General features: G+C 34.3%; 4 protein-coding genes across 4 annotated transcripts; 1 reads left to right on the top strand and 3 right to left on the bottom strand.

Annotated features, from left to right (window-relative positions):
• Positions 1 to 1,296: 1,296 nt before the first annotated feature.
• LOC114371189 (protein FANTASTIC FOUR 2-like) lies at positions 1,297 to 2,630 on the bottom strand. Its single transcript, XM_028328631.1, has one exon. It carries the CDS (start codon positions 2,423 to 2,425, stop codon positions 1,583 to 1,585), a length of 843 nt encoding a protein of 280 aa, XP_028184432.1. The 5' UTR covers positions 2,426 to 2,630; the 3' UTR covers positions 1,297 to 1,582.
• Positions 2,631 to 8,572: 5,942 nt separating this feature from the next.
• Positions 8,573 to 15,719, bottom strand: LOC114390108 (probable transmembrane GTPase FZO-like, chloroplastic). The gene is made up of 11 exons (XM_028350794.1): positions 15,082 to 15,719; positions 13,697 to 14,232; positions 13,513 to 13,581; positions 12,792 to 12,986; positions 12,508 to 12,639; positions 12,324 to 12,410; positions 11,766 to 12,206; positions 11,505 to 11,669; positions 11,000 to 11,230; positions 9,581 to 9,696; positions 8,573 to 9,030 (listed from the first exon to the last, which is right to left on the bottom strand). The coding sequence occupies exons 1-11, from the start codon at positions 15,569 to 15,571 to the stop codon at positions 8,748 to 8,750; spliced, it is 2,745 nt and encodes a 914-aa protein (XP_028206595.1). The 5' UTR covers positions 15,572 to 15,719; the 3' UTR covers positions 8,573 to 8,747.
• An 847-nt stretch (positions 15,720 to 16,566) lies between these two features.
• Positions 16,567 to 18,952, top strand: LOC114390119 (chloroplast stem-loop binding protein of 41 kDa a, chloroplastic-like). The gene is made up of 6 exons (XM_028350804.1): positions 16,567 to 17,031; positions 17,171 to 17,292; positions 17,512 to 17,614; positions 17,713 to 17,851; positions 17,978 to 18,255; positions 18,664 to 18,952. The coding sequence occupies exons 1-6, from the start codon at positions 16,645 to 16,647 to the stop codon at positions 18,844 to 18,846; spliced, it is 1,212 nt and encodes a 403-aa protein (XP_028206605.1). The 5' UTR covers positions 16,567 to 16,644; the 3' UTR covers positions 18,847 to 18,952.
• A 1,252-nt stretch (positions 18,953 to 20,204) lies between these two features.
• Positions 20,205 to 23,025, bottom strand: LOC114390105 (RAN GTPase-activating protein 1-like). Its single transcript, XM_028350789.1, has 2 exons — positions 22,758 to 23,025; positions 20,205 to 22,059 (listed from the first exon to the last, which is right to left on the bottom strand). Exon 2 carries the CDS (start codon positions 22,046 to 22,048, stop codon positions 20,447 to 20,449), a length of 1,602 nt encoding a protein of 533 aa, XP_028206590.1. The 5' UTR covers positions 22,049 to 22,059; positions 22,758 to 23,025; the 3' UTR covers positions 20,205 to 20,446.
• Positions 23,026 to 27,267: the final 4,242 nt, after the last annotated feature.

The following is a 27,267-nucleotide window of genomic DNA, read 5'->3' as shown; positions in this document are numbered from 1 at the left end:
AAGCTTGAACAATTCTTCACTTAGATGGCACTGAAACATTTAACCCCCTAAGTAAAAACTGGACATAACCTAACATGGGAAAGAGAGTAGGACCAAATATATTTAAATTTACATTTGGTTCGTTGTAACAGTCATAACACGATGGTGTCTGAGGAATGGTTGGGCAAGCACATGGATGATACTACGTGAGGAAGTCGGTCCATGTTACTCTTTTGGGGTCCCTCCGTCCTTTTTGATAGTTACCAGGCAATAGTACACAGTCCGTACGCCACAACTTGTTTTTAGGTTTTCTATTGCTCTTGTCTTCTTGAGGGAGAGTAGTGTACATTGCACGAGAAAGAAAAAAAAATCACTTTCAAACGCCTCTTTGATTTGTTACCTGATTAAGAAGCCGTGCATTATTTTGATCTCTAGCTAGTTCACTGCAAACCAACTAACCTTCCATGACCAAGATTCCTAACCCACCCATGTTGCTTTAACTGACATGTATATATATAGCTCTTGGTGTGACTCCTTCTCTCCATGCTTCTCCAAAATCATCAAAGGTTTTCAACATAAGACATGCATATGACTTAATTAGACTATGAGGACTTATAGTAGTCCTCCTTTTGGCAAAAGTATGATTAAAGTGAACTACTATTTGTTACAAAAGTTGGTTTGCATAAATGTTAGCAATGAGTACCTGTCTGTTAATTTTAAGAAAACAACAAATGATCGTGTGGTCGTGTATATTTAACACTAAACAAAGATCGACTAACAAATTAATGTAAAAAGACACTGATCAATCGCAAACATTCGTCTCTTTTTATATTTATTTTTTACGCAATTCAATATTTTCCTTGAATAAATAGCTTAATGAGGCATTCAATTAATATATTCTTATTATATCAGAATTTATATTATAAATTTAAATACTGCGTTTATTAAAATAATAAGTATTGTTGTAAATTCAAGAAAAGATTTACAAAAGTTCTTCTAAATATTTTATGTAAGCTTAAGTACTTATCTTAACAAAGTGCCTACAATAATTATGGGAAGATATAAGCAAATGGATTGCTCCCTCACTTATGTAATTTGAATTTCCGACAAGTTCCATAACAAAATATCTAATCAAATCGGTGCTTGGGTCCCAGAGTTCAGTTCGTAAATTTTGTACCATGATAAACTTTGCTCTCTTCTGTTTCATTATTATTATTTTTGGGAGTGTATCTCTCTGTCTGTTCGAATATCAGTGTTTTTCCCCCTCTCAAGGAATTATCCCTCGGAGCATTCTAGAAACACAAAAGGTATAATGAATAAAATAAAACAGAAACAAGGGAGAGAGAACAGACGAACGACATCCAATGTAACTAATAACTATAATAACTACCCTTCAGAAATTTCAAGCACCAAACTTCCATTCATAAAAGCAGAAAATCCTAACACCAAAAAAAAAAAAAAAAGATAACAGTAGGAAAATAAGTTATGCTCAGATGCTAATGCTAGATTGCTAGCTACATGTCACGTAAAGATTGATCAAATACCATATAAAGGTTTCTGAATACTACGATAGAAACGTTCCAGACTATCTAATAATTTCTCCTCAGAGACAAAGAGAAAGAGGGGGATGCTCAAAGTATCCATCGCCAAAAATGACTCTTTTCCCACTTTCCTTGCACCTGCTTGGCCTCACTAACTTTGTCATACCAATCTCATCCTCAGCATTTCCAACGTACTCTTCCAAATCTTCTTCTACATCAGCATCTTCTTCTTGGTTCAAGGCTTCATCTTCATAAGCTGAGGCCACACTCTCGAAAAGTCGAAGCCTAAGCCTTCCGTCACCGCGCTCGGCTTGAAAATAGGGTTGGGGAGAAGAGGAAGTTACAGCTTCCAAGATAAGCTTACCATCTTCACGATGAGACCTAACTCTGACCCCCCCCATTGAAGTCAAAGGAGGTGGAAAATTGCTTCCTCGGTTCAATCTTCTAGACTCAGAATTTTTGTTAGTTACTGAAGTGTTGTTGCTCCTTAAACTAGGGCAACTTTCAAGTGAAAATAAAGACAAGTCATCAGAGTTATCACTGGCATTGCTACCAGTTTCGCAGCCTAAACTTTCGGTGCATAGTTCCAAGCTCTTTGCACTGAGCATTGAAGAGGAGCGCTTAACAGAAGGGTGGACGTAGACATTCTCAGTTTGTGGCTCCTTGCAATGAGAAATGTTGGAGAGTGATTGAAGGAAACTCCAGTTGTTGCAGCCACCTTGTTCAGAGTGGTTTTTGTTTCCATGTTCATTGTTTGTGTTGTTGGGTGGTGGAGTCACTGGAGAGTGTGTGGAAGTGTTGGAATTGGACCCTGGTGGAGCCAGCTTGAGTTTTAGCACACGTGGTTCCATGAGCCAGGGTTCGACACTTGATTGCAACCCTTGACAGATACTTGAGTAAGACATTTTTTTTTGTGTTATCCACAATGGAAGTGTCCAAAGGAACAGGGGAGAAACAGAGGAGTTCTGTTTTACACAAGTGGAGTGAGTGAAAAATTTTGGGTTTGGGTGGGGGAAAGCAGAGGGGCTTAGATAAAGTGAACAATATTGATTTGGCTCATACACTGAAGATGGGTTCCTAGGAAAAGAAAGAGATCCAGAAGTGAGGAATAGACATGAAAGAGAAGTGTAAAGGGTGGGCCTCTATTTATAGTTGGCCACTCGAATGTTCCTTTGTAATTTTTCCTAACAACACTGAGGAAATGATTTTTCTTTTTCTTTTTTTGTTTTAAAAAAAACTTAGGTGTAGGTTAATAGGTTTTTTAAGTGTTTAGGATTTAGGGTTCTTAGTTCTTAGTGTTTTAGTGTTTTTAAAAATTGAAGTTATGCATCACTAGTTACCTTAATAAATCTAGAATTTCAAACCAAAAGATAAGATACGTATATATTAGGAATTAATTTTTTTTATCACTGAGGTTTAGGTAATTTAAATGTAAAATAAAATATTGTATTTTATTATATGAACCTTAGTTGAATGGATACATTGGAGATTATTTTTTTAAAATTTTCAAGAAAACTTATTTATTATAGTTGGTGACAATCTTCAATATAAATAAAAAAAAGAGATTGTAAAAAAAGTCACTTAATTGAGAGAAAAATATCTTTATGTCAGAGTGTTATCATTTCTTATAACCATTGAGTGAGATATTCGGATTTATAAAGTGATACACTATTTGGGGTGATTTACAATCTTGTAATCATTTTCATGATAGTAAAATACTTCTTAAGATAATTTCTTCTACACAGGTAAGAGGTGTCGAATTAGTTAAATTTTTGCATTTATTATTATTTTCTTAGAGTGTAATTTTTATTGTGTTCTTATAATCTTTTGTGGATGTGAGTAATTTTATCTGTTGGAGCGTTGATTACCCAACAATGAAGATTTGCACTACATCTCATGTTAGTCAAATTTCAACTTTCATAAGAGAGAAATAAAAAAAGAAGAAGAAGAAGGAATTGCATCTAAAATTACACACATTTATTTTACTAATTCCACAGGTTATGAAGAAGTTTTGAGCTTGATTGCATAATTACACAGCAGTAACCGTTTGATTCAAATTGTATCCATCAGATCCCTTGATTTAATTGTGATAATAACTCATAACGAAGATGTAAGAGGTTTGCAAGAAAAATTCAATTTGAAATCAAATTGATAAATTCCTGCTTGATAATTTGTGCTAGAATTTTTTTTATATTTGGTAAAATACTCTGCTAAAGTCCATCACAACATCTTCCTATGCTTAATTGAGGTGATTAGGTTAAAATTATACATCCGAAGTAGCACTCTAATTTTTCAATAATGACAAACGAAAAACTACTGAAATCAATGGCCACAACAATATTTCAACAGTAACAGTCGAAAGGTAAACTCTGTACTGGAATTCAGATCTCAAAATATTGTACTAGTTCATTGAAAAATTTCGAAGCTTAGAGACTCTCCTGAAATCAAATTGCAGGGAATAAAATAAAGGAAAAGGTAGACCAAGTGGGAAGAAGGGGAACACAATTCTTGGGTGGGAACTTCGTAGTTCAGACAAGCGAATCAACCTAGGTACATTTTTAACATAGCCTATATGAGTTTGTATTCACAAATTAAGGTAACATCACGGGAAAGAAAAATATAGGCTATGGTTGCATTGCATGGAGTTTGAAGTTGAGGTTATCTATTGAACAGTTCTGTTATTCAAAAGAAGTTTGAAAAATAATTGTATGGTCATTCAGCTTATGATCATTACCTATTCCATTCTTTTGCAAAGTGCAATTTTATTCACTCAATTGAATTCCCATTAGAGATGCCAATTTGCTGACAGTCTGACAGAAAATTGAAGGGAAAAATGAACATGTGGACTGTGGACAGATCTTAATAACTGTGGTAATAAATTTTGGTGTTACTATATATCATTTCTTTCCTTTGAAGATTCAAATAGCAGCCACTCTCAAATTTGAAATTTGGGTAGGTCCTGCTGGTTTCCACTTAGTTACAAGAAGTGGTAGTGAACGCGTTTCTGCTGTTTGCTGAAACCCTCTGATATTCTGAGGGAAGCCATTGAGCTTTTCTTTGAATAAAAGATAATAATAGTAGTATTTAAAGTCAACCGACCAAACAAAAGGAACCAATGAAATAGATAAATAGTGCCTCAATTGCTTTTTATTTATTTATTTTTTATTATCTATCTTTTAAAAAAATTAAAAAATTATTATTATCTTTTAAAATATACTCTTATTTTAAATTTTTTTATATATTTATCATAAACAGTAATAATAATAATAGTGATATATTAATTGTATTTTTGAATTGGACAACCATTTTTAAAGTACATAAATAAAAGGAAATATAAAAAGTAAAATCTTTGGAAAATCTTCATCTCCATGTCTTCTAAGCGAAGAGAGTTCTCTCCAACTTTCATTCAATTCTTCCATTAATCATCATGAAGATCAGAGTTATTTTTAAATTTCTTTGACTTCTTCCATCAGTCATTATTTTTAAATACCATTCTTCAAAGGGATTGCTAATGCATATTCTATAAATATTAGTTAAAGAACATTGAATACACTTTATTAAATACTTCTAATCACCTAAGAAATTACTATAAGTTAAATAAATTTTACAACTTTAATACAATATATTTTTTTTGCTGTAATTATTTTATTTTATTTTCTTAGTTAATATGCTAAGGCCTTTAATTAAAAAAAATTAATATACTAAGGACATGTTAGTATTTGAAGATTTGCTTAAACTAGATTGTTAAGTACCAAAAAGTTTAGCTCACTTGCTTGATAAGTGTATCTGATTTGTAAATTTTTTGATACATGTGTTTAATCTCTACGTATAAAAAGAAATGAATTGTTGTGTAAATTTTTAATAAGAGGAAAAGACATTCTGTTACTTTTCCTTCTTTGTCCTTGGCCTTTCTAGTTTCTAGGCTTTCCATTGGCCAAATCTGGACTTAGCAAATGGCAAAAATTGTACGGAAAATGCAAGAGTATATTATAAGCGTTAAAAAATTCAAGAAAAAAAAATGCTCTTGAACATATATGTTGTTTATGGCTGTTGAGGTGGTATTCATTGCACCCTAAACGTGCAAAGTAGGGCAAATTTTGGCTCAGACATGCAACATTAAAGGTCACTAATTAACTGTACACATCACTTCCCTAACATCATAATAATCTACGTGAAAATGAATCAGCAAACCGAGAGGAGAGTCACATGCAAATTCACTGTGTGAATGCATCCACACACTGCACTATTGTGTACGAGGTATCATGGATTATAAGTTGTCCACTTGCACCTGCGAAGTCACGAATTCACACACACAAAAGGACCAAGTTGTATCTGTGTGGCTCTTATATACTGTGCAGGAGCTTATGCAATCTAGCATAAGACGTGCACCACCTTGTATCATGATCGAGAATTAATGACAAATAGACGAGTCAGTTCATTATGGCAGATGCAATGAATGAAACAAATGCTATCCTGCACTGCTGCGAATAATTAATCGTTCACCCTAATGGTGAATTTGGCAAAACCGTGGAAATAGTGTTAAAAATAATATATAAGTTCTTTACAGAAAATTATACTTCCTCCTTTCCAGATTATATGACATTTTATAAAAATTATTCCAGATATATGTGGTTTTAAAAAATTAATGTTATATTAAATATCTGTGTATCATTGATTAAGGGTATATAATTCCTCACTTTCTTTTCACTATATAATGCACCACTCACTTAAAAAGAAAAAGTAAATTATACATAATTTTTCACTCATTTTCAAATTTATGCTAAAATCATGCATATGACCTTAAATATATTGGAAATAATAATCCTCCTTTAACTATTCGTGTCTGGTCATTTATATGATGTCCATCTAACCCTTGGTACTATTACAATCTTACATATTGATTGGCCTCCCGTACTGATATCGCAATGGTGATTAGGATATGTTTCTCCATTATAATAGTTTGAATTTAATTAATTAAGAACTTTTGCAAACTACAAATTTCTCAACATTAACCTAATCTCAATGTTTTCTTCTTCATTAATTTTTTATATAGATATAAGTGGTTCTACACATGTAAATATCCATTTCGCTTCTCAAATTGCAAACATTACCAATTTACGACTAGCATTTAAGAGCAGTTAAGTACAAAATCGCACGCATTCATTAGTAGAGGTCAACTCAACACAGCTTAATTAATCGATTGATTGCGCGGTTCCCCTTGACTTTTTTCACCCTACTACATTGGTGATCAGACAAAGGGTGACATAAGATATCAATTATACTGTACCAGGATTAGTTTTGAGACATATAACATTGCTGTCTATAAAGGAATCTTATTCCAATATTAAAGTACTTATGTTTATAAATGCTGAAACCGATTAAGGCAAGAAGAGAGGGGCTAGAATACCGTGCTGATTTTGGCACATCATACTCACAATGTCTTCTTAAGCAGTTGCTCTATATATATATTAAGAATTTAATGCAAGAAAAACAGGGAAGTTAAAATTGAACACGAGGAGAGCCCAAGGGAAACAAATATGAGTAAGGAAATAAAGAGGGGACAAGAATATCTGCGGCCATACACACTTTCTCCCCAGAAGTTCAAGTCTTCATAATCGAATATGCTCCCATGATACTCCTTTCATGGTTCTAAATGACCAATCATGGGAAAACATTATAAACCTTTGCCAGGGTCGTCTTCAGATATTTTGGAGCCTTAGGCAAAATTAGCGCATTTTAGTGTAATGTAAATTATTAATACAATTTTGTATAGATCTTGTAACATTATAGAATTTAAATAATTTTTAATTTTTTTTTATAATTACAATTTGTATACGTGGTGTCCATAATATTCTATAAACAATACTTTCAAATATTTATAACTTTCTAATTATATTTTTTAAAACAAATTAATATTTTGATATAACTTAATATTTCTATTAAAATAGTAATTTCTTCTATTAAAACTCCACTCAATACTTTTAATTTTAAAAATAAAATAAAATAACATCAATATCAAAATGGTTACTAAATTTAAAATATACTAATAAATAATAAAAAAGATCGGTGTTATTTAATATTCAAAATAATTGATTATTACATTGGGTCATTTACGAATTCCTGCGCATTGCCCCAATCAAAATTTGAATAACATTTCCCTTTTTTCCAAAAAAAAAAAATGTTATTGTCATATCTCTTTTGCATTTCATCTATATACTACACAAGAAATCGTTAACTGAAATTGGGCAACCGTGCAAGGCTGCAATTTGATCTTTGTCAAAAAAATATTTTTGTTTTTTGGGGGGAGAGGATGGAAGCTCATGTTAGTTAGTGTTGAAGAAACCCAGCTAAGGTGGGTTTGGAGGCAAACCTTGTAATAAATAGGACATAAGATTGCTTGAGATTGATATAGGGTATTAAACACTATCCAGTCTTACCTTCTTTAACCCACTTATGGAGATCGGGGACTACATTAATGTATAATGGTTTCCAAGAGAGCTGATTCCAGAGAAGTGGTTTCTTTGTTTGTTCTTACCTTATTTTGGAGCAAATTGGTTTGTAGAACACACAATTCCTAACTAATTAATCATCACATGACATGTAATAAAGTATTATTAATTTTTCTTATAAATTAAAAAACTTTAAATGTCATGCAAAGATTAGCTGGACCATGAATACTTAGTAATTGCTGACTATCTAAAAAAATTTCAATTATATATTAATGTTACATGTTTTTCCTCATTTTCTTTTCATGACACTTAATAATGTCACGCCTCATGATGTAACATTTTTGGATGACATAACATTTGATGATGTAAACTTGATTATGTCATCATTAATGATGTGAGAATTAATCACATCATTATTTATGAAGAATTGTCAGCCACATTAACGTTTATATTAAATACTGATAAGAGGAACCAAAGGTACAATCATTCGGAAAATTCAGAGACAATAAAAAAATTGTAAAGACAAATTTTTAAAAATTAAAAATATATTTAAGCTTTTAGAAAAACAACGTAACAAAACAAATGGGAGAAGCGTAGTCCGAGTTGACAATTTTCTTTTCTTTTCTTTTTATTACCAGAGTTGACAATTTTCCACTCGCATAATCGGATTGCCAATAATATACTCCAAAATTGTGAGGCTAAGATAGTCGGTAAGGTACACAACTGTTAGAAAGGACGGATTTCCTTTGTTTCAATAACGTAATTGGATAGTCCAAAGTCATGACACGTTAAGATTTTGAATGTCAATTTGTAGCGTTCTAAGTTTTTTCTCAACATTTGACAATTCTTCTTGAATCTCTACTAGCCTGTTAAGTCTATTCTGCGCTTCATCTTGGTAAGGTTTGCTAAGGACTTTCACAAAGGTATCCAAATTTTCTATGGCTTCAGTCAAATCCTTCTTCATGGCCTCTTCAAGTTCATATGCCAAGGTATCTGCTTTTCTTTTCACCTTATCTATCACCTTCTGCCTACGAGCTGGAAAAGTTGATATAGCTAGATACCTGCAACAGAAAAAAATGTCAATCCAGAATTCCAGATATCAGCAGCTAGTCAACAACCCAATCATGCAACCAACTAGAACTATCTTTAACCATCATACACGGAAACCTGTGACACAGCAAAAGAATTCTTAAATGTGCTTTTAACGCCAGCAATCATTGAACTCGGACTACATTTTCGCCCGTAAGAGTTTACAAACTGATCAATTTACTAAATTTTTAACCATATATATGATCAGTTTGTGAACTCTTATGCCTGATAACAATTATAGAGTACGAAAAATAAGGAGTAATGATCCATGATCATGAAGCAGGTTAAGAGTGGTCTGATATTCTGAATTAAGTTGTGGATGTTCATGTTCCTGTTGCGGTAATAGTGCATATTACAGCATAAAGCAAGCTATTTCTTCTTACAGTAAAGTGCACTCTAAATATGTTTTTCCTTTTATAAAGGGTCTATGATCAAAGTCTCATCAATCATTATATATGCACATATTTTGAAATAAAACCCTAAGCAATCAGAAAGGAAAGGAACTCTAATTGAATATATTACCCGCCAGCAGAACAAATGCCAAGAGCAAGAAGATCGTCCAAGGTGGTTTGCAGCACAGATGTCAGTAGCGAAGCAGATAAACCAGCCACACCTAGTTGACCAAAAGTCCCCAAAATCTAATTTAAAAGGAAAACATTTAAGATCAGATTCGCTTAGCAAAAATAATAATAACAATATGATGCTAAATTTCAAATCACAAAGGCAAAGTAAAAATATAATAATATTTACAACTCAGGAAGATTCAAACAATATTCACATTAGCATATGGATTGCCAGGGTCAACACAGACTAAATAGAATAATTTTTCAGAGATCCCAAAAATAACTTACTGTTAACAAGAAAAACGCATTATTAACTTATTATATAGATCCATGTTGTTACGTATCACAAAACATTCTATGGACAACTTGAAGGCATCATTTGTGGCATTTCAAAACTATAATAAAAATAGAAAGACAAAGCAGCAACCTGACAAAATCATGTAGTGGCAAGAATTATTTCTGACTAGCACAGTAGCACCACATTTAACAATAACTCTTTCTGAATAGCCTAGACATACGGCAAACTCATTTTTATTGGTTGATTCAGCTCTTCCACAAATTTATATTTCACAAAGAAGCAAAGTCAATTATGCTACTCTCCAACTAATCATCACCACATGAAGACTTTTTGCAGATTGCTTATAGTGTGTTTGGTTTCATGGGGGGAGTCATGAGAATTGATTTTGATTCCAGTCAAACTTGATTTTGTCAAAATATAGATGTTTGGGTATTCCAACTTTTGTTGGGTAAAATTGATTTTTCCTAAAAACCTCAGTTTGACTAGAAGTGATGAAAAGTAACTTTAACATTAGGTTGAAAAATTTACCCTAAGTTTTAAAGTAAACTTGCATCCAAGAAAAAAGAATCCAAATATAAATCACTTAACTTGAAAATCAATTTTGCAAACACTCATCCAAACACACTTAATTGACAATTGTTTGAATTTCCACTTAAATTTCATGGGAAGTTAATTGCACATTTAGTCCCTAGTTCCACAAAAGCTTGGTTATGGTCCCCAAGTAAAAGCAATATTTCCCATGTAATTTTTAAATTGATTCAATTATGTTCCTCTATCACTTTGTTGTTCAATTGAGGTGACATGACCATTATTTTGCCGATATGGAGATTGAAGAGCTCTCTCTTTTCTTTTAATGACATAATGGTATTCTTGCTCACATAAAACAAATCCACATTAGCCCAATTGCCTTCAATTGAAGGCAATCTGATGAAGGAACATAACTGCATCATGTGAGCAAAACTAAAGCAATTGAAACAAGAGGGCCAAAATTTAACTTCTCTCAAACAAGGGAACCAAATTGCACTGAAGGACCTAAGAAAAAACAGTGATAAATTATTTTACAAAGAATTCCAAGCTTACCATTTCCCGTACTTCTTGCTCAAATGACTTAGAAACTGCATTGCTGCTGAAATTGTCAATCACCTGGCTGCCAGCTTGATCCACTTTCTTTAGCAACTGGTCCGTCTCAAAATTTATCTGACTACTTTCATGGCTCAAGGAGGGCCATCGTTTTTCAAAGGATTCCTTGTATAGTCTCCCTTGTTGGGTATATTTGGAATATAACCAATTTCCGTATTCTTCTAGAATTTTCTATGGATAAAAACTATTTTAGCATAACATACCCACGTAACTTTTACTAATAAAATATTATTCATTTAATCCAGCATTTATGCCATTTGATGTCTTGGGGCTATCCCAATCAAAAGCAGGCTAAAGTGGATAGTTAAATCAAATCATTCTGACAAGCAAGAGAGGAAATCATTGCAATATGATGATCAAGATTCACTAGTTTCCAGATCAAATAAGATGGTAACAATGCAATACCAAAACTAAAATCCTAAACAGATTACAGTCAGAAAATAACCTGGACAGCGGAGACAGCAGGACCAATTATGTCATTCTGAATCCTTGAGGTAGTAGGCATTACATTTTTTTCTCCTTTGAAAGCATATGAAGCAATAATATCAAAATTTGACAATTGCAGATTAGCTTCAACAAGCTCTATGACACGTGATTTTGTAGTTTCAATCTGATGATGTGTACCAAGGCATATTTAAGAACATATCCATCAAGAGAAAATCAAATTGGCCTGAATTTAAAACGTTATAAACATCATATAACATACCAAAGACAGAGTTTGTCTCCTCCAAGAAAGGCTCTCAGTTACCATATTCAAAGCAAAATCATTTACATTATTAACAATGTCTTCTACTGCAGCCAAATCCTGCTTGGCATATCGGTAGTCTTGTGTCACAAGAGTTTCACATGCAGAAATTAGTCTATCTGCAATTGCAACAGGTGTTTCAAGTTTGAGCCTCATTCTGTCCATTCCTGGGATTGTTGACCCATCTAGAAAGCTATACAAGAAGTTTTCAAGTTCAAAGAAACTGGTGGCACCATAATGAGAATCAGAGGTTGATAATTCTTCATTTAGCCTCCCAACATTGGTGGTAGCCATAAGTTTTGCTTCAAGAGCAGACCGAGCAGATACAGGATATAATATGACATCTTCAGTATTCAGCAATCTCTGTATATTGTCCTTAATGAAGGACATTGCTTCCTCAAGCTGCATTGAATTGTGAAAATATAATGTAAACCTAGTTCAGCAATTACACTACAAAAAAACTTGTTCATAAAATATCAGTATGCCAATAACTAATAAGGATCAAAACACAATGCATACCTCATGATTATTCTGATATATGTCAGCTTTATTCAAGACAAAAACCGCTTTCTTTTTCCACTGCTGAGAATAACGAAGAAAAGCAATCTGAAAACAACATAAAACATGTCATAGCCCTGCCTGGCCAATGATAACCAATAATCAAAACAAGAGAGTATGCCCCATCCAGAATGACTGACCATACCTCACTTCCAGTTAAAGGACGATCAGCAGAAATGACAAAAAGAAGTAAATCTGCACGGGGTACAAATTCCTCTGTAAGACGCTGCTGCCTCTGAAGAATCACATTAGTTCCAGGTGTATCAACAATGGTCATCTGTTTTCAGAAGAACAAAAAAACTTCTGAGAGCATTCTAATTACAAACAGAAAATGGTAGTTAGAGGCGATGATATATAAAACTGAGTCTTGAATCTTGATACACATAAAGGACATAAAGGACATGAAGGAACCATAAGGAATTGACTTACCTCCTTAAGAATTGGAGCAGGAATGTAGCAAATATATTGACCATCTGGATGCCTTTCACACTGTTGTTGTTCAATATCTAAGTCAGTATATCGTAAAAATGTGATCTCATTAGTTGTTGGAACAACTCCCTCTTTGAGATATCTTTCTCCAAGAAGCGCATTAATCACAGTAGATTTACCAGAGTTGAATTCCCCCTGGTAATATCAAGATTTAATTTAAAATAAAAAAGATAAAAGGCATGATATCATGTCAATTAACTTCAGCACTTTGGCATTTGTATGAAGTCTATATAGAAAGCAGGTGATTTTGGAATTTCACCCAATTAATTCCCTTTTTGAGTTAGAATAAAAATTAAAGGGGAGCAGGAGAAACAGAAAAAACCAACATATAGCATTGTTCCAAGTAGAATAATAAGAACAAAGAACAGAGACCACATACTATATGAAAAAAGACTACTGAGGACAATAGAGTTTCTGAAGTTTGTAAAGACAGAAGAAATAACTACTCCCCATAAGTAAACCATGGTTCAACACTATAGAAATGCTTACATATGGAGGTAATCAGACGTTCAGGTGAATTAAAAGCAGAAATTTTTCACGACAAATAGCACTTATTAGTTAAGTAGTTTCTAACTAAAAGAAGATTTCTTTTTGAAATTTAGAGCTAATACCAATGTATATTCCAGGAACCAGAATTTGTTGAGATTCAGCACACAATTACCACTATAACCAGTAAGAATGGCTCATCAATTTGAGAAACCGCATCATTAAGAAGTGAAACCTCCTCCATCTGTCATTTGAAACGAATCCCAATTCAACACAAAGTAAAAAATATACTGGTCAAAACACAGAATAACAAAAAAAAGAATTACTTCAAATACCAAATATTTTAATTAAAAGATCACCAGAGGTGCAGCCCTCTTGATAACTTCAATAGCTTCATTCAACACCAATCTCTCTGTTTCAATTAATAGTTTTTCCCTATCCTCCAGCTTAACAAACCCAGCCACAACCTCTGTCTCACTCTGAAAACCATTATCTACATTCAGTTTATTCTCACTCATCCTCCCACCATCATCACTTGCATACACAGTGCCAAATAGTTTGTGCAAGAACTCATCGCCAAACAAACCAAAATTCGCCAAACTAGTAACAAAACCACTAGCACCAGAGGCAAGCAAACCCGACGCATCAGCATAAGACATGTTGTTTTTCACACACGAGACAAAAATAGGAATCTTCACACTCTCATACAGAGAACCAACTTCCTGACCAACACGATTCAGGTCACCACCACCATATATAAGAAAATCAGCACCTTCTGATTTAGACGCATTCACCGCAGCATCCACGGTTTGAACAATCCTAGCAACCAAGGGAAGAACCACCAATTCAGACTTTGAATCCAACATCGTATTTCTAGCAACAACGGTGGGAAGGCCTGCATGAAATATATTTCTTATTAAATAAGGCTAATCTGTTGGACAAAATGCTTAAGAGAGAAAAAGAGAAATTATTAAAGACATACAGGTGAGTTTTATTAATTCTTTTTTGTAAATTGAAAAACTCAGATACATGTGTCAGTGTCACCCTTAAAGATAGGGATGGGCATGGATCAGGTTCAGGAAATATTTAGATCCAAATTGATCAATGTTAATCAGTTTGGGTTGGTTCAAATTTTGTTTGACAACCTGAACCAAATCAACTGATCATATTGATATTGGTTTGGGTCGGGTCATTGTGTCTATTAATGAAAAATAAAAAACATGGGAAAACTATAAAATTAAAGAAAAAAGGAAATCATAATAAAATTAATGAATAATATTGAAACTTAAAATTATAGAGTGAGAAAAAAAAAAGATTATGCAAAATTATCTAACCGTGTAAAATAGTTTCACCATCATCCAATCGCAACCCATCATCTATAGTAGGTTTGTTGACTTGTACAAAATTATCTTAAAATTGTCGGTGCATCACCATTAAATTCTTATAGAATTACACACCATAAAAGTTATATAACTATAAAATTGCATAACATACAAAATTTCTAAAATGGTACAACTGTAAAAGTTTGGATTTGTGTTCCATGTGCACAGATCGAATGCCCGAGCCTATATAATTGAGTTTGTAATTTCAAAATCTGAACTAAAATAATGGTCCAAACCAACCAAACCGAATTTTCTTGTTCGGTTTAGTTTGGGTTGATCGAGTTGACCTGGACCCGTGTGAACTCCTACACAAAGTTAGTCATATCAAACTATGCAATACTTAATTTGGTAGAGTAAAGAACCTTGGTCAGAGAGCAAAACTCCGCTAGCGGCGGTGGCGGCGGCGATATCAACGCGCTCAGCGACAAGCAAATAGGCGCGGTCTTGAATCAGGGACTTCAACGAGCATGCAGCCTCGTAGAGCTTGCCGCCGCTGGCTTCGTTGCTAGCGAGGACGACGATTCCGACCCATTTGGAGACGGCCCTGTCGATCAAAGCCAAGGCGTCGGTGTCGGCGCTGAGAACCTCGGCGGGATCGAGTTGGAGGACGAGAGTGGGGACCTTGAGCTCGGGCCTCTTGTAGCCGCCGGGGAAGAGGGTTCGGGGCTGCGGCGGGTCGCGGGGCCGGAAGAGTTGCTGGTTGAACTGGGAGGAGGAGCCATTGGAGAGCGAGTTTATGGGAAAAGCACGTGCGCGGCGAAGGGGAAGAGAGGAAGAGCGAGAGAAGAAGGTGTGGCGTGGGATGATTGCAGTGAACGGTGACGAAGGGGATGTGACGGAACAAGGTACCATGGATTCGGGAGGAAGAGAGATAGGGGGATGGGATTGGATTGCGTTTTCGGACTCCAATGTTCCTCCGTCACTCAAATCTCACTCTTTTATCTTTTCTATATCCAACTCTCTCAAATATCAACAACTTCGTCTCGCCCAACAAAATCACCACCTACTAGTACCTACGTCAAATCTAATTTACATTGTTTTTTTTTTTATTTGAGTTGAGTAAATTATTTATTTATTATAAAATTTGTTCAAAGAAATTAAACAAAACTTAATAAAGCTCACAAGTTAGGGTTAGAGTTAGGGTTAACGCAATCCCGTAAGATTTCATGGCATTCACTTGTGAGAATGCGTGAATCTTTCATTCTTACGCATAAGAAAAAATGGTTCTTAATTATTAATATTTACTATGTATATTTTCTGTGTGCATTAAAATTATTCTCTAACCAATATATAGTTAAAGTAACACATTTATCAATATTAGTTGTTATAAGCTGATCAAGAATTTGGAGCTAGTATATAGTTAAAGTAAAATCATTTATACAAATGTAGGTTTTTTTGGTTCAAAAATGGCATACCCATACATTGAAACGCGTGCCAACTGAAATCGAAACTCTCATCAGATCCATTTCGATGACTATTTTTGACTGTATGAGATCTCGGTTATTTAGTCATAAAAAATATTATTATTATTATTATTATGCATAAAAAAGATATTAGTAGTGTATAAATCTCAGCGTTGACAATAAAGGACAGTTAAATTCTTAAATTATGGTGTAAAAGTAAAATAAAATATAAAAAAAAAGTTAATTGAAATTTATAATCAGTTTTAATTATAACAAATTAAAAACAAAAACAAAACTCTTCAATTAAACAATAAACATCCATAATTTGTGGACTTCATTTATGTTCATATTAGTTTAGCCTCTTTGAATAGGAAAAGTGATTAACATCCTAAATTTGTGTAGTGTCTATGACCACATATGTTGGTTGGTAATGAGAAATGAGGATGGTAGATATCAGTTAAGTTAGCTTTATCTGGAACTGCTGGTTCTCATAGTCTCTGAAAGCAGAGGAGTTACCGACCAATGGCCACCATTGCTTCTTCCTCATCCACTGTGCTCTTCTCTGCATCCTCTTCCAACCTCCTCCCATTTTCACACCCTTCTACTTCGCGCCTTTCTTTCTCTTCTTCCCTTCACTCCTCATCCTTCTCTCTATCAATTTCTCCTTCCTTTTTGTCATACTATTCTTCAAGTTCTACACACTTTGCCACTCATGCTGCCTTCAGCATCAGTGCCAGTGCCGCCGAGAAGAAGAAGGTGCTCATCGTGAATACCAACAGCGGCGGGCATGCCATCATTGGCTTTTACTTTGCCAAAGAGCTTCTTGGTGCTGGCCACTCAGTCACCATACTCACTGTTGGTGAAGAAGGCTCCGACAAGATGAAGAAACCTCCTTTCAACAGATTCTCAGTATGTGATCTTTAAATTTAATTCTTTTTTCGTATTAGACATATTCATGTTGTCTGGATTTAGCTACTTGCATTGATTAAAATCAATAAATGTTGTGAATTCCAATCACCATGTCGAGATTTTATCGTGGAATAATCAGGAAATTGTGAGTGCCGGAGGGCGCACGGTGTGGGGAAATCCTGCAGAAGTAGGGAGTGTTGTAGGAGGGGAAGTGTTTGATGTGGTCTTGGACAACAATGGCAAGGATCTTGAGACTGTGAGGTTTGTTATATTTAATTCTCGTGCACTTGTGTATAATACTTGACTTGCATGCCTTCTTGTTAACTTAAGTGGCATGTAACACATACAATTTGTATTAGTTCCATGCTACTATGATAGCATAATGCAATTGTTAGAATTCTGTTAAAGAAACAGAACTCATGGACATTACTAGATGCAATATCTAAGACAGACATGATAAATATCAGTCTTCACTTGTAGGCCGGTGATTGATTGGGCCAAGAGTTCAGGTGTCAAGCAATTCCTGTTCGTCAGCAGTGCTGGAATCTACAAACCAACAGATGAACCTCCACATGTTGAAGGCGTATGTTGAATATTCTTATATTCCCCAATTAGCATTTGTAAAACTACTATGCCAATAGCAATTATATAAAATTGAAGTGAAAATGCACTGTGGTGTAGGATGTTGTTAAAGCAGATGCTGGTCATGTTGAAGTGGAGAAATACATTGAAGAAACCTTTGGAAGTTGGGCAGTGTTCCGGCCACAGTACATGATTGGGTCTGGCAACAATAAAGACTGTGAGGAGTGGTTTTTTGACAGTAAGGGGAACTTTCTAAACAAACTTTATTATTAGCTTTTAATACTACATATGAATCCTTGTTTCAATAAATAATCTTTTCTAGAAGGATCAATACTAAAAACAATGTGCAATGTCATATTTGTAGGGATTGTTCGGGACAGACCTGTGCCAATTCCTGGCTCGGGACTGCAACTCAGTAACATAGCTCATGTTAGGGACTTGTCCTCAATGCTTACTCTAGCTGTTGAGAATCCAGAAGCTGCAAATCAGACCATTTTCAACTGCGTAAGTGACCGTGCAGTGACTCTAGACGGAATAGCCAAACTATGTGCTCAAGCTGCAGGGCGCCCCGTTAACATTTTGCATTATGATCCAAAAGCTGTTGGAGTTGATGCAAAGAAGGCTTTCCCTTTCCGCACCTATGTACTTACTATTACCCTATCTTCTGATCTAGTTTAAAACCTTATTGCATAATGCATGGAAACGCCCTAATGCTGAACACAAATCATTAAAGTGATTAACAGGACAGGGTGATAATGCTCCCTTGTTAATCAGTTTTCTGACTTTGTTTTGCACACTAAAAAAATTACGCATACATAGTTTTGAATACTTGCAACAAAAATATCTGTTTAGAATGTCTTGTTTAACACAAATTACTACTAAACGAATTAAGCTCATACCAAGAAAAGTTACACATACATTGTATTGAATTCTTGCAACCCATTTAGAATGCTCTATCAAGCTGACACATATTGTACAAATATTTTCAATTATTCAACCTTCTTGGTTATAGCCTTACACTTTATACAATCTTCTTTATGTATTATGCAGCACTTCTATGCAGAACCTAGAGCAGCCAAAGCTAAATTGGGATGGCAATCAACCACAAACCTCCCTGAAGACCTAAAAGAACGGTTTGAGGAGTACGTAAAGATTGGGAGAGATAAGAAGTCCATCCAGTTCGAGCTAGATGATAAGATATTGGAGGCGTTGAAAGTTCCGGTGACTGTGTGATCCATTTATATCCAAAATGTGTAAAAACAATTCAGACAAGACTGTAAGATTTTTTTTGTCGCTCAATTTAAATGATGTGCAATGAAGAAAGTTACTTCTCTCCTTATTACATAAAACAAAAGAAACTTACAGTATCTCTAACCCAACAACAACTCACTTCGGGTGCTTAAAATGGAACTCACATGTATATATCACTCACTTTTATTCTTTCCAATTCAAGTATCTTTGAATACTTAATTCTCACAATGGAGCAACTCTCTTTGAGTGCTTCCAATGGGATTCACAAAAATTTATTTTATCTGCAATGTAACAGTCACTTTCATTCTTATAATCATTTATGTTTATTTTTTATTTTTTTTAATATCTTAAAAACAAATAGTACCGGTGCTACAATAAGCAATCGATACTTAAAGAAAAAAGTAACTAATGCGTGTATAGTGAGAAATGCTTATTAAACAAGATGCTTGCAGAGCTCAAATACTTGCGGAGCAATATGTTAAAGTTGGTTTTATGGTGCTTAAGCAGCTCAGTTAGGATATCATGACTAAAATCATTCCAAATTCAGTCCGATGCTATCTTCAAACTATAAATAATAAAAGCACTAATCCCCGTGCAAGGAGGAAGAAAACCGTTGGATATGAACCACCGGTTCAACACAACCAAAGTAACCACTAACCACTATCCAATTATAATTAGCATGGTCAGTACCAGATCCATGCCAAGTGGATAACCAAATAAACCATCTAAACCAACTATAGTCGCATTCTCCCTTGAAAAAAATACACCCGATAATAAAAAAATTGAAAACAATTTAAGCGCCCGTTTGATTTATCCGTTTAATTTTGATGGAATTAATTTCAGAGAGTAGTCTTTTTGAGGAATAAAATGTGTACTTAAATTAATCAAAACCACTAATTTTTATTGATAGTGTATTTTTTTATTGAAAAGTATGAAAGAATAATTTGTTAACTTTTGGCCACGATAACGTTCAATTGAAATTTCCTTAAAATGCGCAAAACATCATTTCCATTCCAACTTGCACTTGATCTTGCAACCCATCATTTTACAAAACGTACAAATTTCAAAGAGAAAACATAAGGAATCATGGATAAAGAGTCAATATTTAGGTCTGCCAGCATATTTTTCAACTAAAGCACCGAGATACTGTAACTACATTCAAGTTAGCTACGCACCTACGCCAATTACTTTTAGATCCATTGCATGCAATTGGTCTGTGTTGTTTATAGCCTACAAGGCACAACCACAAAATATGATGCGGTTATTCAAATAATCTGCGAATGGAATCAATTGCCAAAATATAGAGAGACCGCAGAGACCCAGCAACGAAAGAAAACAAATTGCCAGCAAAAGCACAATAGAACCCAAAAATTTCTGCAGCTAATACCATTCTTGTTTTGCCAGATATATTAAGAGCATACATCTAGTAAACTTCTAAAATGTCGGGTCATGGAATAGAATATCTAAAATACAAAGATCAAAGCTAGCTATTGTGCATGAAACAAGTGTGTCTGTTGAAAATATTAAATGGCCTACAGATTAATCTTGAGTAAAGGTTGCATGTTTGTTCCTGCGAATCTTCCTAAATCCCAAGGCCCTTCAGTTTTGATTCCAATTCATCATGATCAGCATCTTCTTCAGCCTCCTCATCAGTGTCTTCTCCATCAGGATTATTCTCATCCAAAGGACCCAGCATATCAGGTGAGTTTTTGAATATATTTTTCAACTCATCAATTCCTTCATCAGAAATGAAGTTAGCATTAATGTTAAGCAACTTAAAACCTGGTTTTCCCACAACAGCTTCAGCCACCAGCTTAGCTCCTGACCATGTGATCGAGTTAGTGCTCAAATCAACTTCAATTAATTGGCCGTGACCTCCTTCCAGTGCCTTGCTGATCAAAACTGCACCTTCATCCTTCAGTTCATTCTCAGATAAATTTAACTTGGTGAGGAATTGTTTTGATGATATACAGGCAGCCACAGAAGCAGAAGCTTTTGCAGTAATGTCATTCCCAGCCAAATCCAAAATTTCCAGTGATGGTGCAGATTCCTTGAGGGCATTAGCAAGGGCTTCTGCACCATCATCCTCCAGGTTCAAATAACTGAGGTATATCTCTGTAAGATCTGTAAATGCAGGTATAACTTTACTTAGAGCAACTCCAGCTTCTTCTCCAAACATGTTGTCACGCAAGTCAAGCTTCCTCAAATGTTTACAAGCCCCAAGTGCTTCAGCAAGGGCAACTCCACCATCAGAGCCTACTCTGGTTGATGAGCACCGAAAATCTTCCAAAGCTGGGGAATGTTTCACAATTTCAGCAATAGCAATTGCCCCTTCATCCCCAGTCATGTTGTTATGGAAATGAAGAACCCTAAGCTTCTCAGTGGAAGGAAGCAATTCAGAAACTGCTTTTGCAGCTTCCTCTGATATACCATCATTCATCAAATAAAGCTCCTCCAAGCTAGTTTGTGATTTTAGGAGTGACCGAAAAGCTCTAACCCCTTTTTCACCCATGGCATTATTTGACAGGTTCAGATACCTCAAAACACTACCTTCCAGTGCAGAAGAAAATATAGTCATCACTTCAAGAGCCTCTGCTTCTGGTCTTCCAGCAATGAAATCTGAAAGATCTACCTCTTTCAATTGATCCTTAACTGATAATAGAATGGGTTCAGCAACACGGGCAGCATCCAAGCCAAAACTTCTATTGCTAAAACATATCTTGGTATAATACTTTGGTCCCGTCAATGGTTTCAAAACTTCTGCAGCTTCCTCCCCACTAATAAAGTCTCTGCGACCCCCAGATATGTCAAAAACAGTTTCAGCAGTTGAACCAGACTTTTCAGTTATCAACTCTCCATCCTCCTTCACTTTTGGGCCTCTTTTCAGAGCCTCCAACATGAGCTTACTTGATTCCTTAGCATAAATTTGCACAGCAGAACTCCCATCACCATCAGGCTCCTTCTCAAAATGTTGGGTTGCAGTAGCAAAAGCTACATCCTCAATGTGTTTCGCATCCTCCTCAGCCTCTTCCTTGCTAAGAAGGCCATACTTTCTAGAGAAAATTGACGGAGTTGTAAGGTTCTTGGTCATCCGCTCTACAAGCATTAGCCTAGTACTCTGGCTAGGAGGCCATAATTTGATGGTAAGGGGGCGATGTTGGTATGCCTGACTTGTAGAATCCATATCAAGGCAACCTGGAAACAAGTATAACAGCAATTTTACAGGTCTTTGATAAAACCATACATTTCACTACAACCAGAAAACAATAGAAGACAGAAACTGCTTACGGAAAATCTTGAATTGGAAACTCTAAAAATAATAGCAACAACCCAATAAAATCAAAAACAAAATCAAAAAATCATAATATGAATATTGTGATATACTGTAGAAAAATCTGGTTATTAATGGCCACAAAAAACCTAAAATTTAACATTCATTCATTTGCAAAAGTCAACAACTACGATATAAAATCCAAAAAACATATCACATAAAATACATCGACCTAGTGCGTGTAAAACCAAAAGGGACAAACTACATGAATTCCAAGAGATAATAACACGGACCTAAAAATTTACGGATCCAGCATTTGCGAACATAAATGCTGTTTCAACATCTCAAGTGAACATTCTTGATAATTATAAAGAGCAGTGAAAGAAATTACAAAGATCCAGTTCGGGGAGAAATCCATGAATCGAAGCATAGTTTCATTTTCTAAAAAATTGAGAGTAAACCAAACAGAACAACTACGACACCACGCCGGATAGAAAGTTAAAATGAAAATGGGGGAAAACCCTAAAACCCGAGAGAGAGAGAGAGAGAGAGAGAGAGTATTATAACAACGTTATCCAGAAGAAAAAGTGAGCAGAGAGAAACGAGGGAACGGATTGAGTACCTCGGCGAGAATGCAATCGCGAAGTGAAACCCTAGAAAGAGTGTGAGGGAGGGGTTTTTTTCTTCTTCTTCTTCTTCTTCTGAAATTGGAGAAGTTTGAAGAGGATTGGTTGAGTGTTTTAAAAGATGGTACTGGTATCTGGTGGAGCGGGGAAAATTAAAAATCAAGTAAATGCGGGTCGATATTTTTCCATTAAAAAAATATGCGGATATGGAAAGCAGCGCGTGCATGTGGAAAAAACTGGAGGGAAATCATGCAAAATTAAAACAACCGTAATGATTCTAACCCAACCTTTTTTCAAATAGGGCCAGAGAATTTAAAAACCCGAAGCGTGGGTTTTTCGCTTCCCTTCTCCACTTTTTCTCTGTCCAATTACAATCATACCCTCGACTCACCGTTGTATTTACGCTTTCTTTTTGCTCGAACCCAATTTGTGCTCGTGTCAGACAGTAGATTGGGCCTTGTCATGGGCCCTGGTGAATCCGTTGCATGGGCTTCAATTCAGGAAGGACGTCAAACCTGCCTAGAGAATTATTTTATTTACGGAAACAAAAAGGAATCGTGTTTTTATTGTTAACTGAACATCCCCAATACCAGAAGAGCAGTCACTCATCCCAAACCCATTGAGAACAACAACACCAACTCAAAACACCTCACCCCAAATCCATAAACCCCTCAGCAAAACCTGCAACAAAATCCCAAAATGGTGGTGCAGGAAAGTGGCACCCATGATGGTGGGGTGCACGGATGACACGGTGGTACAGCAAACTCACGCATGCGTAGCCTTGAAGGTTGAGGTCATGCATGCATGGGTCTATTAGAGCATGGTGGTGCTGCACACACCCAAAATTGGGGTCGCTGGGTTCATATCTAGGGCAAAAATGGCGCAATGGTTATGGGTTGGGTGGTGGCAGGGTGAGGAAGTTGCACGCAACATGATGCTACTCGGATCTCAACTAGGGAGTAGGGAAGGGCAAGGGTGCTTGGAGGAGGGAGTTAGGGGAGTTGGAAGTCATAGAGGAGGGGGGAGGAGTAGTGGGTGTAGGGATTTGGACATGTGGGCAAAAGAGACATTTAATCCCATTTGGGTGTGTCAATAACACTTTTAATTCCTACGGCTGAACCACGAGGGGATACTGTCTAATTCTTAAATAAATCTTCATAACTTAGGCTACTATAATGCTACTACGTAGTCTTGTAGTATCTCACGTGTGTGTCACTGTTATATTTTTCCTTGTTTCTTAACATCGGGGAAATGCCATATTTGTCGTCTAACTTAGATAGGGCATAAGCCCGCACGCCTTCATTTTCGTATTAGGTCGCGTGAGGGGTGACTTTTTTCTTTATAAAACCTATAATATTACAGATATTGTTGATATTATTGTCTAATCAAACTTAGCATTGCATTTTAAGTAATCATTATTTCATCAGGATAAATAAAATTAAGTGTTAAATTTGGTTTAAAAAACAAGTCCAAACGTAATGATACGAAGGGTCTATTTCATTGTTTTTTTACTTTTTTAAAGTATACTCTGTAAAATAGTTCTGAAGAACTGTTATTTTATAGAAAAATATAAATTTGTTTGATAAGTATTGATTTGGAAACAATTTTGATTTTTTTTTAAAAAAAAAAAAAAAAAAAAAGAGGCCACTCAAACAATTTTTATTTTCACTTTTGATTTAAATTTTTTTTATCAGCCAATGAATATTATTATTAAAAAACTTGGTACCAGGGGTACCCAAAAATAAGAAGTTTCAGTTACTGGTTAGATATAATTACACCTCTAGGATAATGTAATTACCACCAACCAATAACAACATAACCCCTTGCCACAGCAATATATATTTTATTTTTTGTTTATTTCCTTTTCACTTTTTGTTTTTAATTTTTTTAAAATATTTTCATGTTATTGAGCAAATCAATTTCTCATTCAAAAACATCCTAACTATACACGCAGTTGCATCCAAGTACTGATATTTCATTGTTTTCTTGGCCTTTCTAAACTAACATATATATATATATATATATATATATATAACTTCGTTTATGAATGTCGTTGTTAGATAAGTAGTTGAAAGGGAAAGAAAAATGCATGATATTGTTTCTTTTCTTTAATTTTCCTAAGGACAATATATGTTTCCGTATTAAAAGAAAGGAAAAATTAAACAATGTGTGAAGTTGTAACTCCACACACTCTTTTAATTTGTCCTTTCCTTCTTTGGCCGCCCCACACAGAACTAACCTACTAGATCACTAGAGTCAAACAATCATAGAGTAAATCTTACGTATGTTAATTTATTGTAGTTAATTAGGTGTGGGTCAGCCGTAGGAATAGCAAAATGGATTCTTATGGGTATCTTAAAAATATTCATAAGTTGGGAAAGATAATTACTTATTTATGAGAGCAAATGGATAGGGTATGAGTATTATAGTGTCTACCTTATCTCGTCATGCACAACATATATATTATATATTAATGTAATTGAGATTTGTTACTTAATTAAATAATTTATATTATGCATATATTTTTTTATTAAAAAAATATACTTTTTAATTCAATTAATATTTTAAAGTCGCGATTCATGCATTCTAATTTAAGTGTGTTACTAAGTTCTATATAATTAAGTATCTATTATTAATTTTATTTCATGTAAGCATTTTTATGTTAAGACGATGAAATATAATTATGGTTTTAGTTTATAAATTTCATATTAGCAAATTTATGTTGAGGTCAATATCATCCAAATGCTTCCAAATAGCATTTTGGTTTTTATTGACTTGTAAATCTTGAATATTATTATTTTCTGTATGTAGCATAATAATATTAGATTTAAGATGTCTTATATTATATTTGTTTCGCTTTATTTAAAAATAATAAATTTATGTATATTTTCATCAAATGATGTCCGAATTTAATTAAAAAAATTTGTTAAGTGGTTAGAATATTAATGTTAAGAATCATTATGTTGGATGATTACTTTTGTAATGTTGTTTATTTATGACTTAAGTTTGAACAAATTGATGTTATTTTTGTTTATATTTAATATTATGTGTGGATGTTTAGATTATTTAAAATTGGATTTTCAATTTACATGTAGTAATTTTTTAATTAATATATTTTTATTGATTTATAAACTTTATACAATAATACAATGTGAGTCGCAAGTGCACTATGAATATATAAGTACCCTAGCACAAGTATGTGTGTTAAATTTGTTACATGTATAAATATGAGATCAAATATGAATATTTTTTTTTGAACACATGTATATAAATCGATACTATATGGTTCTACATAGACCCTATCCATTAGTATATCAAGTGAGCAATCAAAGAACACTTATATTTACCATATGTTATACTCAGTCATGACAATCTATTCATATACGTAAGAAGAGCATAGTCTAACATGTAACCAAGTTCTCACGCACGTTTTTATTAATCCAAACACAAATATTGCTACACTGGTTAGTTGTCGCAACAACAGTTGTGAAATTCGGTCTAGTCATTGATCCGATCGAAGTAGTGAGTCACTAGGTTAGTGATCCAACCGGTGAACCAGTAATTGATCCAGTTTGACCCAGTATATATTAAAATTTTAAAACTATATATATATTATAAGTATATAACTAATGTTATTTAAGTAAAAAAATCCATCCATATTCAAAAATCCAAAATAATAATTAATAATAATAAGACATCAAAACGACATTGTAGAAGTGATATTTTTTTTTTTTTGTAAAACTGACTAATCCAATCGAGATCCAATAATCTAATTGGTCGGATTTAACCGGATCAATTGTATGACCTATCTAATTATAGAACCAATCCAATTGAACTAGTCCAATCGACCGAACTGAACCAAACAAGGTTTCACAACTATGGTGGCAGTGGTATATAAGTGTATAGAGTATTGAAGTAGTAGTTAGTAGTTATATGGTTCTACATTGACCCTATCCAAGTAACTAGATCAAATACGAATATTTTTTTTAAACACAAGTATAAAAATCAATACTATATGGCTCTACATAGACCATATCCATTAGTATATCAAGTGAGCAGTCAAAGAACACTTATATTTACCATATGTTATACTCAGCCATGACAATCTGTTCATATACGTAAGAAGAGCATAGTCTAACATGTAACCAAGTTCTCACGCACGTTTTTATTAATCCAAACACGAATATTGCTACACTGGTTAGTTGTCACAACAACAGTTGTGAAATTCGGTCTAGTCATTGATCCGATCGAAGTAGTGAGTCACTAGGTTAACGATCCAACCGGTGAACCAGTAATTGACCCAGTATATATTAAAAATTTAAAACTATATATATATATATATATATATATATATATATATATATTATAAGTATATAACTAATGTTATTTAAGTAAAAAAATCCATCCATATTCAAAAATCCAAAATAACAATTAATAATAATGAGACATCAAAACGATGTTGTAGAAAGGATATTTTTTTTTTTTGTAAAACCGACTAATCCAATC

Source organism: Glycine soja, chromosome 2 (genome assembly GCF_004193775.1).
Source record: "Glycine soja cultivar W05 chromosome 2, ASM419377v2, whole genome shotgun sequence".
Taxonomy (NCBI): Eukaryota; Viridiplantae; Streptophyta; class Magnoliopsida; order Fabales; family Fabaceae; genus Glycine; species Glycine soja.
Note: the sequence above shows the minus strand (reverse complement) of the source record. Positions and strands in the feature narration are given on the sequence as shown.